The 18,046-nt window shown below is 42.6% G+C and overlaps 1 protein-coding gene across 2 annotated transcripts in view; it reads left to right on the plus strand.

Moving 5' to 3' along the window:
- The window catches only part of ola1 (Obg-like ATPase 1), a 236,025-nt gene that overhangs the window by 22,287 nt on the left and 195,692 nt on the right, over positions 1–18,046 (plus strand). Inside the window, exons 1-2 of one of the 2 annotated variants that reach the window (XM_043693599.2) lie at positions 5,015–5,134; positions 5,612–5,715. In XM_043693599.2, the coding sequence (XP_043549534.1) occupies positions 5,615–5,715 (101 nt within the window). In that variant the 5' untranslated portion in view covers positions 5,015–5,134; positions 5,612–5,614. Of the gene's footprint in view, positions 1–5,014; positions 5,135–5,611; positions 5,716–18,046 lie in introns of those variants that run through there. The other variant, XM_087989008.1, reaches the window with a different exon arrangement.

Consider the following 18,046-nt stretch of genomic DNA (forward strand, 5'->3'; position numbering starts at 1 on the left):
CAGGTTTTGGCTGACAAGTGGCAATTAACATTTGCCCCACATAAATGCCAGGTAGTGACCATCTCCAGTAAGAGGCAATCTAACCACCTCGCCTTGACATTCAATGGTGTTGTCATCACTGAATCTTCCACTATCAACATTCTGAGGGGTAACCATTGACCAGAAACTCAACTGGACTCACCATATAAATGCAGTGGCTACATCAGCAGGTCAGAGACTAGGTATACTGTGGCTAATAACTCATCTCCTGACACTCCAAAGCCTGTCCACCATCTACAAGGCACAAATCAAGAGTGTGATGGAATATACCCCACTTGCTGGATGGGTGCAGCTCCAACAATATTTATTATAAGGTTTGATACCATCCAGAACAATGAAGCCCACTTGCCTGGATGGGTGCAGCTCCAACAATATTTATAAGGTTTGATACCATCCAAGACAATGAAGTTCACTTGATTGGTACCACACTCAGAAGCATCCACTCCCTCCACCACAGACGCGCAGTAGTAGCAGTGTGTACTTTTTATAAGATGCACTGCAGAAATTCACTAAATATCTTTAGGCAGCACTTTACAAAACCATGACCATTTCCATTTTAGAAGGCCAAGGACTACAGATACATGGGAACACCACCATTTACAAGTTTCCCTGCAAGCCACTCACCATCCTGACTTGGAAATATATTGCTATTCCTTCAGTGTCACTTGGTCACAAATCTGGAATTCCCTTTCTAAGGATATTGTGGGTCTACCAACAGCACATGGACTATAGCAGTTCAAAATGGCAGCTCACTACCACCTTCTCACGAGCAACTAGGGCAGTCAATGAATGCCGGCCCATCATTCCAGCAGTGAATAAAAAAAAACTCTGTTGCATTCTCCTACCTTGCACCCTCGGCCTCCGCCGTATCTGCTCCCAGGAGGACCAGTTCCACCACAGATCAAAAACCACGTGGTTAAAGATGCCCTCCAACGCATCTCGTCCACATCCCGCACCTCCGCCCTCAGCCCCCACCCCTCCAACCGTAACAAGGACAGAACGCTCCTGGTGCTCACCTTCCACCCTACAAACCTCCGCATAAACCAAATCATCCGCTGACATTTCCGCCACCTCCAAAAAGACCCCACCACCAGGGATATATTTCCCTCCCCACCCCTTTCCGCCTTCCGCAAAGACTGTTCCATCCGTGACTACCTGGTCAGGTCCATGCCCCCCTACAACCCACCCTCACATCCTGGCACTTTCCCCTGCCACTGCAGGAACTGTAAAACCTGCGCCCACACCTCCTCCCTCACATCTATCCAAGGCCCTAAAGGAGCCTTCCACATCCATCACAGTTTTACCTGCACATCCACTAATATCATTTATTGTATCCGTTGCTCCTGATGCGGTTCCTCGACATTGGGGAGACTGGGCGCCTCCTAGCAGAGCGCTTTAGGGAACATCTCCGAGACACCCGCACCAATCAACCAAACCGCCCCGTGGCCCAACATTTCAACTCCCCCTCCCACTCTGCCGAGGACATGGAGGTCCTGGGCCTCCTTCACTGCCGCTCCCTCACCGCCAGACGCCTGGAGGAAGAACGCCTCATCTTCCGCCTTGGAACACTTCAACCCCAGGGCACCAATGTGGACTTCAACAGCTTCCTCATTTCCCCTTCCCCCACCTCATCCTAGTTTCAAACTTCCAGTCCCCTTGACTTGTCCGGACTTGTCCGACCTGCCTAGCTCCTTTTCCACCTATCCACTCCACCCTCTCCTCTCTGACCTATCACCTTCATCTCCTCCCCCACTCACCCATTGTACTCTATGCTACTCTCTCCCCACCCCCACCCTCCCCTAGCTTATCTCTCCACGCTTCAGGCTCTCTGCCTTTATTCCTGATGAAGGGCTTTTGCCCGAAATGTCGATTTTGCTGAAGCTCCTCGATGCTGCCTGAACTGCTGTGCTCTTCCAGCACCATTGATCCAGAATCTGGTTTCCAGCATCTGCAGTCATTGTTTTTACCAAATCCTCTTCACCCATCTACACTATGCTCACTGACCTGGTTTAGAGCTTCCTGTTCACTTGTTTTATCCTTCTGCACAGATTGCCAAGGTTTGTGTCTGGCGATGTCTTTTGGTTCCAGAAGTCAATGTTGCGAATGGTGTTAGCAGACTAATTCTCATTGTTGGATTCTCAGACAGTTGTGCAACTTAGAGGGAACATTGCTGGTTAAGCAAAACTTCACTTTGAAAATTCTCATCTTTTTGTTTTCAAGTTTCTTGTTGGCTTCATCTCGCCCTTTCGCTGTAATGCTCCCCAGCCCTATAACCCTTCTAGTTATCTGCATTTTTCTAATTGAAGCCTCATTTTCATTTCCTACGCGCTAAACTCTGGTTTTTCCTTTCCTAAATCTTTTTTCTCTCTATCTCATTTGCCTCCTTTATGACACTACCAAAAAGCTTCCTCTTTTGATCATATACCTTAATACCTCCTTATGAAGCTTAGTGTTTTATTCTTTCTTATAATGACATCTTGACTTGTCTTGGGATACTTTATTATGCTCAAAGTACTATGTAAATACAAGTTATTGTTATTTCTGGTCAGCTTTGCACAGCACCTAGCACTTTGTGGCACACACCCACCAGCAGTCATCTGGTGGCTGATCTGTCAAAATCCTTCTTTGAGACCTCTGCATCAGAAGACTGTTGTAGTCCCTCTAACATATGGATATCCATAGTGCTGTTAGGCAGTTCCAGGACTTTTATTTGTTAACACTGATAGATATACTTCTAAGTCAAGATAGTGAATAGCTAAGAGGGGAAAATTGTGATGATGGCCTTTCCATACATCAGTTGCCCTTGTCATTCTACAAGATGGAGATGTGGGATGTGGACAAGCCTGATAAAAGTTTGGTCAGACAAGTGGTTTCCAAGGACAATCTTAAACAATTGGACTCTGGTGATAAACAAGCAGGAGACTGTTAAAATAAGATTACACATGTGCTTTTAATCTTGCTTTTCCTAATCATAAACTGCACTTTTGGGCAGGCAAGCACGGCATTCACAGGGAGGAAATTGAGTAGTACTTTCACTTTGTATACAGAAGTTGATGATTTCATCAGTATCTGATTTGTAACATTAATTAGAGACGAGTGGCTAGCAAAGATGCACCATCCTCTCTGCCCACTGCCAGGAGCCAGTATGGCGACTCCTTACATAAGTTCAAATTTTTGTTTTAGATTTTCTTTTGGCCTAGAAGCATTTCTCTGGGCCCTAGAAACATTGTGGCTCCATAGTTCTATGCTACTTCTTACTTTCTTCTTGGCATTTGACACATGCTTCTCACCTATTACTGACCTTTGAGAAAGGTTTCCTCAACTCTTCCTCCTGTTTCCATCTCCTTTGATTTATGACAGAGGCTTCCTTCCACATAACAGCTGGGTCTGGTCCTTCACAGATAGGCAGGAGGATGGAAGAACACAGCAAGCCAGGCAGCATCCTCTTAAGGATAGTGGAATCAAGGGTTATGGGGATAAGGCAGGAAGAGGATACTGATTGAGGATGATCAGCCGTGATCATAATGAATGGTGGTGCTGGCTTGAAGGGCAGAATGGCTTACTCTTGCACCTATTGTCTATTATCAGGAGGTGGAGAAGTTGATGGTTTGGGTGTAACCCTTCAACTGGAGCATTTCGTCTAGTTCAGGGCACCACACTTTAGGAAAGAATGTGACGGCTTTAGAAAAGGTGCAGGAAAGATTCATGAGAATGGAATGAGGATGAGAAACTTCAGGATCTGTTTTGGGTCCACTGTTGTTTGTCATTTATATAAATTACTTGGATGAGGGCCAAGAAGGATGGGTTAGTAAATTTGCAGACGACACTAAGGCCGGTAGAGTTGTGGATAGTGACGAAGGATGTTGCAGGTTACAGAGGGGCATAGATAAGCTGCAGAGTTGGGCTGAGGGGTGGCAAATGGAGTTTAATGCAGAAAAATGTGAGGTGATTCACTTTGGAAGGAGTAACAGGAATGCAGAGTACTAGGCTAATGGTAAGATTCTTGGTAGTGTAGATGAGCAGAGAGATCTGTGTCCAGCTACATAGATCCTTGAAAGTTGCCACCCAGGTTGATTGGGTTGTTAAGAAGGCACACAGTATATTAACTTTTATTGGTAGAGGGATTGAGTTTCGGAACCATGAGGTCATGCTGCTGCTGTACAAAACTCTGGTGCGGCCACATTTGAAGTATTACGTACAGTTCTGGTCACCGCATTATAGGAAGGATGTGGAAGCTTTGGAAAGGGTTCAGAGGATATTTACTAGGATGTTGCCTGGGATGGAGAGAAGGCCTTACAAGGAAAGGCTGAGGGACTTGAGGCCATTTTTGTTAGAGAGAAGGTTGAGAGGCGACTTGAGACATATAATCAGAGGATTAGATTGGTTGGATCGTGAGAGCCTTTTTACTCAGATGGTGATGGCTAGCACGAGGCGGCATACCTTTAAACTGAGGGTTGATAGAAATAGGACAGATGTCAGAGGTGGTTTCTTTACTCAGAGTAGTAGGGGCGTGGAATGCACTCCCTGCAACAGTAGTTGACTTGCCAATTTTAAGGGCATTTAAATGGGCATTGGATAGGCATATGAACACTAACTGAGTAGTGTAAGTTAGATCGGCTTCAGATTGGTTTCGTGGGTTGGTGCAGCATCAAGGGCTGAAGGGCCTGCACTGTGCTGTAATATTCTATGTTCTATTGAGCACCAACCTGTGTGTCTTTTATGTGGGTGGTAGGGACCAAAAGGAATGAGTCTTTAGTAGCTTACTCACTGAGCCATCAGTGGGAATTTTTTTTTGTCCTACTCCCTCACCATTTAACCTATACTCCTCTCCTCTCTCACATTCTCTAACTTTCTCGACTATGTTCTCTTCTTTCACACCAAGTTACTTTTGCCCTGCTCTTTAATTGGCCTGCTGTCAGCCAATGAGTGAGTGCGTAATGCGCATGCTCCAGGTTCATTTTTCCATCCCCCCCCCACCCCCCCTCCCTTCGCGGCTGCTCGGCGCGTGGACTGTCAGGGAGAGTAGTTTTATTGCTGTTCCTGGGCTCTCTCATTACAACATTTATCCCGTCCGCAGGAATCGCGATTTGATCAGGTGAACACCGCACTGTGCAGCTTTCGTGTTTTGTCCACGTCGTTCCTGACAGCCTCACCCAGAAAGCGCTTGTTTTTATTAAAATTCTATTCGGGCCTTCCCCTCTGGTCCTGATGAGTCAGGCCTGCGCATCCATGCGATTTCAAAAAGCTTCTGATGTATAAAATAAGAATCAAAGTAGATATCACAGAGTAGTAGTAGCAGCAGTGTCAAGGCTGAATGAGTAAGACGTTCTGTTAAAAAGGGCATGACTGAGCTCCCCCCAGTTGTCAGTTTTGAGCTGATTATAAATAGCATATGTGTTTCCTTTTTGAGGCTGCTCAGTTTGTCCAAATGGATTAAAGTTCATGTATTTCTTATTTCATTAGAGTTTTTTCCATATCTCTATGGAAAAGAGATGACATTCTCTGAGTGACTGTAGTATCTGATCTTTTAAAAATTATAGTACAGTTATTCATTTGCCAGTTTGTGTTTCAGAACATGCCTCCCAAAAAAGGAGATTGTGAACCTAAGTTACCACCCATTATTGGACGATTTGGAACCTCATTGAAGATTGGCATTGTTGGATTGCCAAATGTAGGGTAAGTTAATTAATGTTGTACACCAATTATGTGTTACATTAATGTATGAACAACAGAGACCTATTTGTGTTTGTTATGCAGTAATGCTTTTGATCAGTGCCAGTCCAGTGTGATTAGGGCTCGTAATTTCTGAAATACCTGGCTGGCTTTGCATTGCCCTATCTGAGCAAAGTCTTCACATTGTTTTGCACAATGATGGTGAACCTTTTAATGAGAGAAAAAGGTAAAGGAGTTATATATAAAGTTTAAAAGTGAAGTTTAAAGGCAACTAGGTGAATGTTGAATTAAAAATTCTTGTTCCTTAGATCAAACCTGAATAGCATTTGTGCTGTGGATTGCAATTTTGGATTCCCTAACTTGCTGCTTATCTAAAATAATCTAATGGTCATCTGCAATGTTATGGATTAATAATATTGTTAAGACTCAATTTATAATTAAACTAAAAATGCAAATGTTTTGATATTGTACAATGTTGCAATGTCATTCTAGTCTAGATGTATAGATTGTTTGTTTGCATTATGTTAATGCACATTATTGACAGGAATTGAAAGCAGACAGAAATTTGGAGGATATCTCTTCTACATCTGAATCATTCATATTAGTAGTACAAATGTAGCATAGTAAACAAAATTACAAGTGTTGGCAATGTGTCTATTGCCTATTGTCATTATGATCCGATAATTACATGTAGAGTGTTCTGACTTAGAAACATGATTTTAAAAACATGTGGGAACAGGCTCGAGGGGTTCGGTGGCCTGTCCCCATTCCTATAAAACAAACTTTTGAGGAAAATAGATAAAAAATTATTTGTGAGATGTCATGGGAGGAGCAGGTGAGCAGTTGAAGAGCTTAATATTAGTGTGGAGGAAGGACCTGAGGTAGTGATGGAGGTGGGAATGAATGATCAGAAAAGGAATGGTTAATGGGAAGGATGGGTTATCGGTGGATGAGGAAAATAGAAATGAGTGGTTAGATTAGATTAGATTACTTACAGTATGAAAACAGGCCCTTCGGCCCAACAAGTCCACACTGACCCGCCGAAGCGTAACCCACCCATTCCCCTACATTTACCCCTTTACCTAACACTACAGGCAATTTAGCATGGCCAATTCACCTGACCTGCACATCTTTGGACTGTGGGAGGAAACCGGAGCACCCGGAGGAAACCCACACAGACATGGGGAGAATGTGCAAACTCCACATAGTCAGTCGCCTGACTCGGGAAATGGGTAATGGGAGATGAAGTGGTAGGAGGGATGGGAGTGAATGAGAAGGGAACTGTTGATTGCCAGAAGTTTCTTCACTACCCACCTGATATCCTTCTCAATATGGTCTATGAGGAAAAAGTAAAAGATGGACATTTTAAGATGATTAAGGAAAGGTGAAAGAAAAATGAAAAGCTTAGCCAGCTAGAAGACAGGCTATTTTCTATCTCACTTGTGCATTGCTGCAATAGATCAACTGTGCCAGTAATATATGTTGGAGGGGAAATATTATTTTTAGTTTGGCCTGCTGTCCATTCATAAATCAAAAATAGCCACATTGAGGCATCAGAAGTTATCATACTGTTTGGAATCATTCAACAATGTGAATCAGTCCATTCAAATGGAAAGTAGATGTAAGTTTTTTGGCTGGAACCAAATGTAACAACTGATAGTGTAGAAAACTTTTTTTTTCATAGAGGATACCTATAATTAGTCTTTTGTTTACCAGTTAATAACTTTGTTAATTTTGCTTGGTCACATGCTTCTTTGGAGGATATTATTTTCCTTTAAATTTATTTCTTATATAGCAAAACTTGTTTTTCAAAAACGTTTTCAATTTTTACAATTTATTCTAATGCCTGAGAAATTTGATTATTTGCAATTGTGCTTTCTCCTCAGTCACTTGATGCATATTAATGGGGGACTTCAGACTGATCAGGGTTATGATCTGGTGCCATTTATTCATGAGAGATAAAAATTCTACTTGTAAAAGACAGTGACAACTTTCTTGGCTCTGGGGGAGTGGTTTGTATTGGTTACAGGATAAACTTATGTCATGGAAGACTCTTGGCGAGCTATTCATATTAACATTTATATTTATTCAAGAGACGTTGGTATTATACGTTCGGTCAACATCTATTGCTCTGGGTGGACTCCAGAGTGTAAGCACGTCCAAGAGTACTGGCAGGACTGGAATTCCAAGATTTTAACTAGGGACCACGACAGAACAGTGATTATTGTTCCAAGTCAAGAGAATGTATGCTTTGGAAGGAAACTTGCTGGTTGTTGTGTTTCCGTGCGTTGGGGTGCCTTGTCCTTCCAAATGCTAGCAGTAGTTGCAAGTTTGGAAGTTGATGTTAAGAAAATCCTGGTTGAGTCAATGCAGTGCACCTTGTAGATGATGGACACTGCTGCTGCAGTGTGCTGGTGGAGGAACTGAATGTTGAAAGTGGTGAAATGAGATGTTAATCAAACAGATTGCTTTGATATTAAGCTTCTTGAATATTGTTGAAACTGTACCTAACTGGCAAGGGTGGTACAGTGGCTCCATGGTTAGCACTGCTGCCTCACAGTGCAAGGGACCTGGAGACTGTATGGAGTTTGCACATTCTTCCTGTGTCTGCTTGGGTTTCCTTTGGGTGCTCTGGTTTCCTCCCACAGTCCAAAAATGTACAGGTTAGGTGGATTGGCTAGGCTACATTGGCCATAGTGTTCAGGCTAGGTGGATTATCCACGATAAGTGCAGAGTTACAGGGATATGGTAGTGGAATGGGTCTGGATGGGATGCTCTTTTGGAAGATCGGTGTGGACTTGATAGGCCAAATGGCCTGCTTCCACACTGTCTAAATTTAAAACATCTTCTGGTTTGTCTCTATGAACTATGGTTGAGACTTTCTTGAAAAACATGAATAAATTAGACATGATTTCCATTTCATGAAGCTGTGCAGATCCTGCTTGAATAGATTATGATTTTCCAAATGTTCTGCTATTACTCCCTTAATTGATTCCAATACTTTTCCAACAATAGATGCTAGACTACTTGGCCTATATAGTTATCTACTTTTAACCTCCTATCTTTTTGAATAATGGTGTCACATTAGCAGTTTTCTGATTCTCTGATACTTCTCTAGAATCCAACGATTTTGGAAAATTGCAACCATTGCATCCCACTGTCTCTGTAGCTATCTCTTTTAGTAACCTAAGATGCAAACCATCAGGTCCAAGGAACTTATTTGCCTTTCACATCGTTAGTTAGTCTCATACTACTACTTCATATTTGATTGACTGTTAATGTGTCACATGTAACTGTGTCAAACAGTAAATACTGCTTGCCAATGGCATCTGCAAGCCAAGAATTTTTTTGAAAGAGGAAAAATTTATGTTGGTCAACGTGAGGAAAAAAGAAATGTAAAATTGTATATATATTCAAAACTTATGTTAGAGTTGAGAGAGATATTGGGGAAGAGTATATTGTATAGAATATACATCAAATATTTCAGGTTGAGTAGTTAGGAATTTGTATATATGAGCAGTAAATGAATTCAGTTGTTGATTAGTTGTTAAACTGAGACATTGAAAAAAACTAGCTACAGATTATGTACATATCAGTGTAATGCTTCAACTGTGTGCTAGTTATGAAGTGCTTCCCTTGAGATACTAAGTCTACTGTTGCTAATTTGAGTTGTGATCTGTAGATTTAATGCTTGCCACTACAACGGCAAGTCAAGTGCAACAATTGACTTAGGCCAAGTAAAGGAAAATAAGGTGTAGTTGTACCCACGCCTGATGACTATACAGTATTCCCTGCTGGAACACCTAAGTGTGCACAACTTTAATATCATATCATTAGATGAGAATGTAGTAGGCCAGAGTTGAGGATCTGTAACTCATTAATATCTTACTTGTGACTTACAATCTTTTCCACTTGAAAGTTATCATCATGAAAACGAGCTGAAAAAAAATTGATGTGAACTAATAGAAAGCAGACTTAATGGGGATTTAGAGGATAGCAACCTGGAACTAGCGGAGTGTCACAGTGCTGGGGGCACAAATATTAAGGACATATGTTAATCAAGTGGATGATGGAAATGAATGTAGTATTGCCAAGTTTGCAGATAACAAAATTAGGTGAAAAGGCAAGTACTGAGGATGACTGCATTAGGAGGGATATAGACAAGTTAATTGAGCGGGCAGAAAGGTGGCAGATGGAAAGTAACATGGGGAAATGTGAGGTTATGTGAGGTTGAGTAGGTTGGATCTGTAGTTATTGGAGTTTAGAAAACTGAGGGGGGACCTTTCTGAAACACTTAAAAATATTAGCGGACTTGACACGGTGGATAGGGAGAGGTTGCTTCCCTTGTGGGAGAGTCCACTACCAGAGGCCATAATCTCAGTAGTGTTTTTTCTACTTAAGACTTAGATGAGTAAGAGTTTCTTTTTTGAGCAGAGTAAATATGTGGAGTTCTTTACTAGAGAAGGCTTTTGAGGATTAGTTGTTCAGTGTACTGAAGGCTGAGACTTTTAATTAAATGAAACAGTCGAGGGTTATAGGGATAAGTGAGGAAAGTGAAATTGAGGGTTCTCTGATAAGCCGTGGTCATAGTGAAAGGTGGAGCAGACTTGATTTCTAATGGCCTACTTTTATAGAGTCCTAGAGCCGTATTGTATGGAAACAGTCCCTTTGATCCAACTCATCCATGCTGACCAGATATGTCGGGTGATGAAGGAGCAGTGCTCCGAAAGCTAGTGCTTCCAAATAAACCAGTTGGACTATAACCTGGTGTTGTGTGATTTTTTTAATTTTGTACACCCCAGTTCAACACCGGCACCTCCAAATCATGACTTTTAAATGTTCGAATTGTACTAGCCTCCACTACTTCCTCTGGCAGCTCATGACTTGCCAGCTCTTTAACTCAATACCCCATCCAATGAATGCAAGCATACTATATGCCTTCTTGACCACTCTATCCACGTGTGCAGCAACCTTCATGGTACAATGGACCTGCACTCGCAGATCTCTCTGCCCATCAACTTTTCCCAAGGTTCTTCCATTCATTGTATAATTCGCTCTAGAATTAGTCTTGCCTAAATGCATCACCTCATACTTGTCTGCCACTTTTCCGCCCAACTCTCCAGTCTATCTATATCCTCCTGTATTCTCGGACAGTCCCTTATGCTTTCTGCTACGCCACCAATCTTTGTGTCATCTGCAAACTTGCTGATCCTATTAACAGTACTTTCTTCCAGATCATTTATGTATATTACAAACAACAGTGGCCCCAACACTGACCCCTGCGGAACACCACTGGTCACCTTTCTCCATTTCGAGAAACTCCCTTCAACTACTACTGTCTCCTGTTGCTCAACCATTTCTTTATCCAACTAGCTAGAACACCCTGCACACCATGTCACTTCACTTTCTCCATTAATCTACCATGGGAAACGTAATCAAACACCTTACTAAAGTCCATGTATGTGACATCCACAACCCTTCCTTCATCTATCAACTTGGTCACTTCCTCGAAGAACTCTATTAAATTGGTAAGGCATGATCTCCCCTGCGCAAAACCATGTTGCTTATCTCTGATAAGCCCATTCTTTTCTAAATATAAATAGACGCTATCCCTCAGTACCCTCTCCAGCAACTTTCCCACCACTGACATCAGGCTCCCTGGTCTGTAGTTAGCTGGAATATCCCTACTACCCTTCTTGTATAGGGTGACAACATGAGCAACCTTCCAGTCCTCTGGTACCTCACCTGTAATTACGGATGCCACAAAGCTATCTGTCAGGCCCCAGTTATTTCTTCTCTTGCCTACCTCAGCAACCTGGGATAGATCCCATCCAGTCCTGGGAATTTGTCCACTTTAATAACCTCTAGCCTACTCAACACATCTTCCCTACTTACGTCTACGTGATCCAGAATAATCAAGCTTCTATCTCTAATTTCAACATTCATCATGTTCCTCTCCTCCATGAACACTGATGCAAAGTAATCATTCAGAATCTCACCCATTCTCTCAGGTTCGACATACAACCTTCCTTTATTATCCTTTATTCCTTTGTTCTACCCATCTGACAGATGGCACAACTCTATTCATGCCATAGCTCATGATTTATTGGCTTTGTTATGCATGTTGGAATAGCAGAGTTGCATGCATTAAATCTGTTTTGTAGGTTACTGTAATATTTGAGAGATTTAGCATTTTCTGTGTAATGGATATGATGCTTTTCACTATTTTTGTCGGTTTTGGGAGAATTTCCGTGTTACAAATGATTGTCTGCAGTAAGTGTGTTTGGTTCTGAATCCTATCAAATTGCATGGATTGGTTGGAACAGCAGTTAGAGGGAATGAAGAATTTACAGGAGCTGGGGTGGGTGTGATGGAGGCAGCTACAGGAAGGGAGAAAAACCGCAGATACAGTCAGGTCGATGAGTTACCACCAGGAAAGGTAGGAGAGGGAGGCAGGTAATGCAGGAGTCTCCTGTGGCTATCCCCATTGCAAACTAATATGCTCTTTTAGAAAATGGAGAGGGTAATAGACTCTCAGGGGACTGTAGCACAAACAGCCAAATTTCTGGTACTGAGACTGGATCTAATGTAATGAGGGGTACGTCAGGTTCTGAGCGATTGATTGTGATAAGGGGCTCTGTAGTCAGGGGCACAGACAGATGTTTCTGTGGCCGACAGCGAGAAATCAAACTGTTGTGTTCCTCCCTGGTATAGGATCAATGATATCGCTGACAGAATTCTGAATATTTTCAAAGGGGAGTGGGACCAGCAGAATGCTGTTGTACATATTGGGACTAATGACATGGGAAAGGAAAAGCATGAGATTCTGAAGAGAGAATATAAAAAGATATCCTCTAGGGTAGTAATATCTGGATTACTTCCGGTGCTATGAGCTAGAGAGGGTAGGAATAGGAGGATAGAGCAGATGAATGTGTGGCTGAGGAGTTGGCGCAGGAGTTGAAGGCTTCACATTTTTGATTAGATTTCCTACAGTGTGGAAACAGGCCCTTCGGCCCAACGAGTCCACACTGACCCTTCGAAGAGCAACCCACCCAGTCCACTCCCCTACACCTAACACTATGGGCAATTTAGCATGGCCAATTCACCTAACCTGCACATCTTTGGACTGTGGGAGGATTCGGAGCACCCGGAGGAAACCCATGCAGACACGGGAAGAATATGCAAACCCCCCGCAGTCGGTTGCCCGAGTTGGGAATTGAATCCGTGTCCCTGGCGGTGTGAGGCAGCAGTGCTAACCACTGAGCCACCGTGCCACCCGATTCGATTATTTGAATCTCATCTGGGGTAGAAGTGACCTGTATAAGGAGGACGGTTTGCACCTGAATTGGAAGGGGACTAATATTTTGGCTGGGAGGTTTGCTAGAGCTGCTTGGGAGGATTTAAGCAAGTAATGTGGGGGTGGTGAGACTCTGGGAGATAATGAGGAAAAAGATCAGTCTGAGACTGTATAGTTTGGAAAAGGAGCAAGTCAAATAGTCAGGGCAGGCAGTAGCAAAGCAGAGAATGAGTTAAATTAAACTGTGTTTATTTCAGTGTAAGAGGTCTAATAGGGAAGGCAGATGAACTCTGCCTGGTTAGGAATGTGGGATTGGGATATCATAGCAATTAGAGACGTGGCTCAGGAATGGACAAAACTGGCAGCTTAATGTTCCAGGATACAAATGCCATAGGAAGGATAGAAAGGGGGGCAAGAGAGGTTGGGGAGTTGATAAGGGATAACATTACACCTGTACTTGGGGAGGTTATTGTAGGGGATTTCAAATTTCCAAACATAGACTAGGACTGTCATAGTATTAAAGATTTAGATGAGGAGGAACTTAAGTGTGTACAAGAAAATTTTCTGATTCAGTATGTGGATGTAGCTACGAGAGAAGGTGCAAAACTTGACTACTCTTGGGAAATAAGGCACTTTGGGGCTAGCGACCATAATTCTATTAGTTTTAAAATAGTGATGACAAAGGATAGACTGGATCTAAAAGTTGAAGTTCTAAATTGGAGAAAGGCCAATTTTGACGGTATTAGGCAAGAACTTTCAAAAGCTGATTGGGTGTGGATGTTCACAGGCAAAGGGACAGCTGAAAATAGGAAGCCTTCAAAAATGAGATTACAGGAGTCCAGAAATACTATGTTTCTGTGAGGGTGAAAGGCAAGGCACATAGGTGTAGGGAATGTTGGATGACCAGAGAAATTGAGGTTTGGGTCAAGGAAAAAGAAGGAAGCATATGTCAGGAAAAGACAGCAGCGATTGAGTGAATCCTTGGAGTATAAAGGCAGTAGGAATTTACTTGAGAGGGAAATCAGGAGGGCAGAAATGGGACATGAGATAACTTTGGCAGATGAAGTTAGGAAGATTCCAAAGGGATTGTGCAAGTACATTAAGGGCAAAAGGGTAACTGGGGAGAGAACAGGACCCCCTAAAGATCAGCAAGGCAGCCTATGTGTGGCACCGCAGGAAATAGGGGAGATACTAAACGAGTATTTTGCTTCAATGTTTACTGTGGAGAAGAACATGCAAGATGCAGAATGTGATGAAATAGATGGTGACATCATAAATAATGTCCATATTACAGGGGAAGAAGTGCTGGATGTCCTAAAATGCATAACAATGGACAAATCCCCAGAGCCTGATCAGATGAACCTTAGAACTCTGTGGGAAGTTAGGAAAGCGATTGCTGGGCCCCTTACTGAGATATTTGTATCATTGATAGTCACAGATGAGGTGCAGGAAGACTGGAGGTTGGCTAACATGCTGCTATTTAAGAAAGATGGTAAGAAAAAGCCAGGGAACGAGAAACTGGTGAGTCTGACATCAGTGATACAAGTTGTCACAGGGAATCCTGAGGGACAGGATTTCCATGTATTTGGAAAGGCACTGATTTAGAGATGGTCAACATGGCTGTGTACTTTGGAAATCATGTCTCACTAACTTGATTGAGCTTTTTGAAGCAATAACAAAGAGGATTGAGGAGGGCAGAGTGGTGGATGTGATCTATATGGACTTCAATAAGGTGTTTTACAAGGTTCCTCTTGATAGACTGGTTAGCAAGGTTAGCTCATGTGGAATACAGATAGAACTAGTCATTTGGATACAGAGCTGGCTTGAAGGTAGAAGACAGTGGCGATGGTGGAGGGTTGCTTTTCAGACTGGAGACCTGTGACCAGTCATGTGTCACAAGCGTCGATGCTGAATCTACTGTTTTTTGTCATTTATTTAAACAATTTGGATATGAATATAGGAGGTATAGTTAGTAAGTTTGCAGATGATACCAAACTTGGAGGTGTGTTGGGTAGTGAAGAAGATTACCTCTGAGTACAACAGGATCTTGATCAGATGGGCCAATGGGTTGAGGAATAGCAGATGGGGTTTAATTTAGATAAATGTGAGTTGCAGAATTTTGGAAAGGCAAATCAGGGCAAGACTTATACATGTAATGGTAAGATCCTGGGAAGTGTTGCTGGCCAAAGGGACCTTGGACTGCAGGTTCATAGTTCCTTGAGAGTGGAGTTGCTGCTAGATAGGATAGTGAAGGAGGCATTTAGTATGCTTTCCTTTATTGGTCAGGGCATTGAGTATCAGAGTTGGGAGATCATGTTACAATTGTACAGGACATTGGTTCAGCCATTTTTGGAATATTGTGTGCAATTCTGGTCTCCCTCCTATTGGAAGGATGTTGTGAAACTTTAGATTGTTTACAGTGTGGAAACAGGCCCTTCGGCCCAACAAGCCCACACCGACCCTCTGAAGAGCAACCCATCCAGACCCATTCCCCTCTTCACCTAACACTAGGGGCAATTTAGCATGGCTAATTCACCTGGCCTGCACATTTTTGGACTGTGGGAGGAAACCGGAGCACCCGGAGGAAACCGGCACAGACACGGGGAGAATGTGCAAACTCCACACAGACAGTTGCCTGAGGCAGGAATTGAACCCGGGTCTCTGGCACTGTGAGACAGCAGTGCTAACCACTATGCCACCATGCCGCCCACAAACTTGAATGGGTTCAGAAAAGAATACAAGGATGTTGGAGGGCTTGAGCTATTGGAAGAGGCTAAATAGGCTGAGGCCACTTTCCCTGGAGCATCGGAGGCTGAGGGATGACCTTAGAGGTCTATAAAATCACGAGGGGCATGGATAGGGTAAATAGACAAGGTCTTTTCCCTGGGGTGGCGAGTCCAGAACTAGAGAGCACAAGTTTAGGGTGAGAGGGGAAAGATTTAAAAGGGACCTACGGACAACTTTTCCATGCAAAGGATGGTGCGTGTATGGAATGAGTCGCTAGAGGAAGTAGCAGAGGCTGGTACAATTGCAACATTTAAAAAGAAACTTGATGGGTACGTGAATAGGAAGCGTTTAGAGGGATATGGACCAAGTGCTGGCAAATGGGACTGGATTAGGTTAGGATATCTGGTCAGCATGGATGAATTGGACCGAATGGTCTGTTTCCATGCTGTACATATCTCTATGACTGTAGTCACAATACTAAATGCATAGCCATTACTATTTATGTTCTTTTGAGTTTTACACCAGAAAAGAGACATTCATCTTATTGTGTTTGCAGCTGTACTTTTGGCTAGAACGTAGAAACATTGAAAATAGGAGTAGCAGTTCAGCCCTTCAAACCTGCTTGGACATTCAATATGGTCATGGCTGATCATCCAACTCAGAACCCTATTCCCACTTTCCACACCTTTTGATCCCTTTTAGTTGTAAGGCCTACAGTTGTAACTCTTTGAAAATATGTATTGTTTTCACCTCACTTCCTGCAACAGCGAATTCTATGTCCTCACCACTCTCGGGTGTAGAAATTACTCCTATCTCAACCCGAAATGGACTACCCTATGTTCTTGGACTATGATCCCTGATTTTGCAATCACTGGTCATATGGAGCATCCTGTATTCACTGACTAGGCTTGTTAGCATTTTATAGATTTCCGTGAGATTCTTCCCTCAATCTTCTAAACTCCAATGAATATAGTCCCAACTATCCAGTCTCTCTTCGTGTGTCAGTCTGCAATTCCAGGAATCAGTCTGTTATACATTTGTGTACATAGCCAATGCATTTATCTATAGATGAGGAGAACAAAACTGCACACAGTACTCTGTGATCTCAACAAGTCCCTGTGGAATTGCAGGAAGGTATCCTCATTCCTATGTTCGAATCTTCTTGCTATGAAAGCCAATTTGCTGCCATCACTGCTTGTTGCCCCGATTGCTTACTTTCAATGACTAGTGTCCAAGGACAGCCAGGTATTGTCACACCTCCCACTTTCCCAACCTATTGGCCATTCATATTTTTAAAAAAATTGTCTTCCTCTTTTTGTTGCCACAGTGGATAACTCACATTTATCTACATTACACTTCATCTGCTATACATTTGCTCACTTATTTACCTTGTCCAAATTGCCCTGAAGCATCTCTGCATCCTCCTCACAGTTCATCCTCCCACTCAGCTTTGTGTTGTCTGCAAAATTGAAGATATTACATTTGATTCCCTGAACTAAATCATTAATATATATTGAGAGTGGCTAGATTCCGAGAACTAAGCCCTGCAGTACTCTACGAGTCACTGCCTTCCTCTCAAAAGTGACCATTTATTTCTACTGTTTCCTGTTCTGTCAACCAGTCCTCTATCCACATTTGTACAGTAGCCCTAACCCCATAGTTTTAATTTTACATTCTAATCTGTTACGTTGGAGCTTACCGAAAACCTTCTGAAAGTCCAAGTAAACCACATCCACTGGCTGTCCCTTAACCACGTTGACTGTTTCTGATAGTTTCACTGTTTTCCAAGTGTCATACTCTTAAATCTTTTATAATGGACTCTGTCACGGGGTCCAGATTTAATTTTACACAAGTTGATTGGCAAAAAAAAACAGAGGCAACATAACGATTGACATCGGATTGTTATGTTTTGGAATATACTCTCCCTGATATTGTGGGACATACAGATTGAGTTTCGTGTTCAAAGGGAAATTGGATAAATACATGGATAAAAGTGGGTAACTAACTGGATTTCTCTTTGAAGGACTGACCCAAACCTTGATGGACTGAATGGCTGCCTTCTTTACTGCACTATTCTATAGGACCCAAGGTGTATTGTGAGGGTGCTTGACCAAACCTGTCAGGTGCCAGAAACCAGGGCAGTACCAAGGCCCATGATTTCTTTTCCGAGCCCATTGCAAGTTTACATGAGCAGTTTCCATTACAAACGTGTATCATTAATGGAATTGACAGGAAATGGAGACTTTTAAGCCTTTTTCATGTGATACACGTGGATTTGTTTAAACTATTTTGAGTATCCACATACTTGTG

The sequence above is a fragment of the Chiloscyllium plagiosum genome, unplaced genomic scaffold (genome assembly GCF_037043375.1).
Source record: "Chiloscyllium plagiosum isolate Xiang-an unplaced genomic scaffold, Cpla_swu_hap1 HiC_scaffold_7, whole genome shotgun sequence".
In the NCBI taxonomy this organism is placed as follows: Eukaryota; Metazoa; Chordata; class Chondrichthyes; order Orectolobiformes; family Hemiscylliidae; genus Chiloscyllium; species Chiloscyllium plagiosum.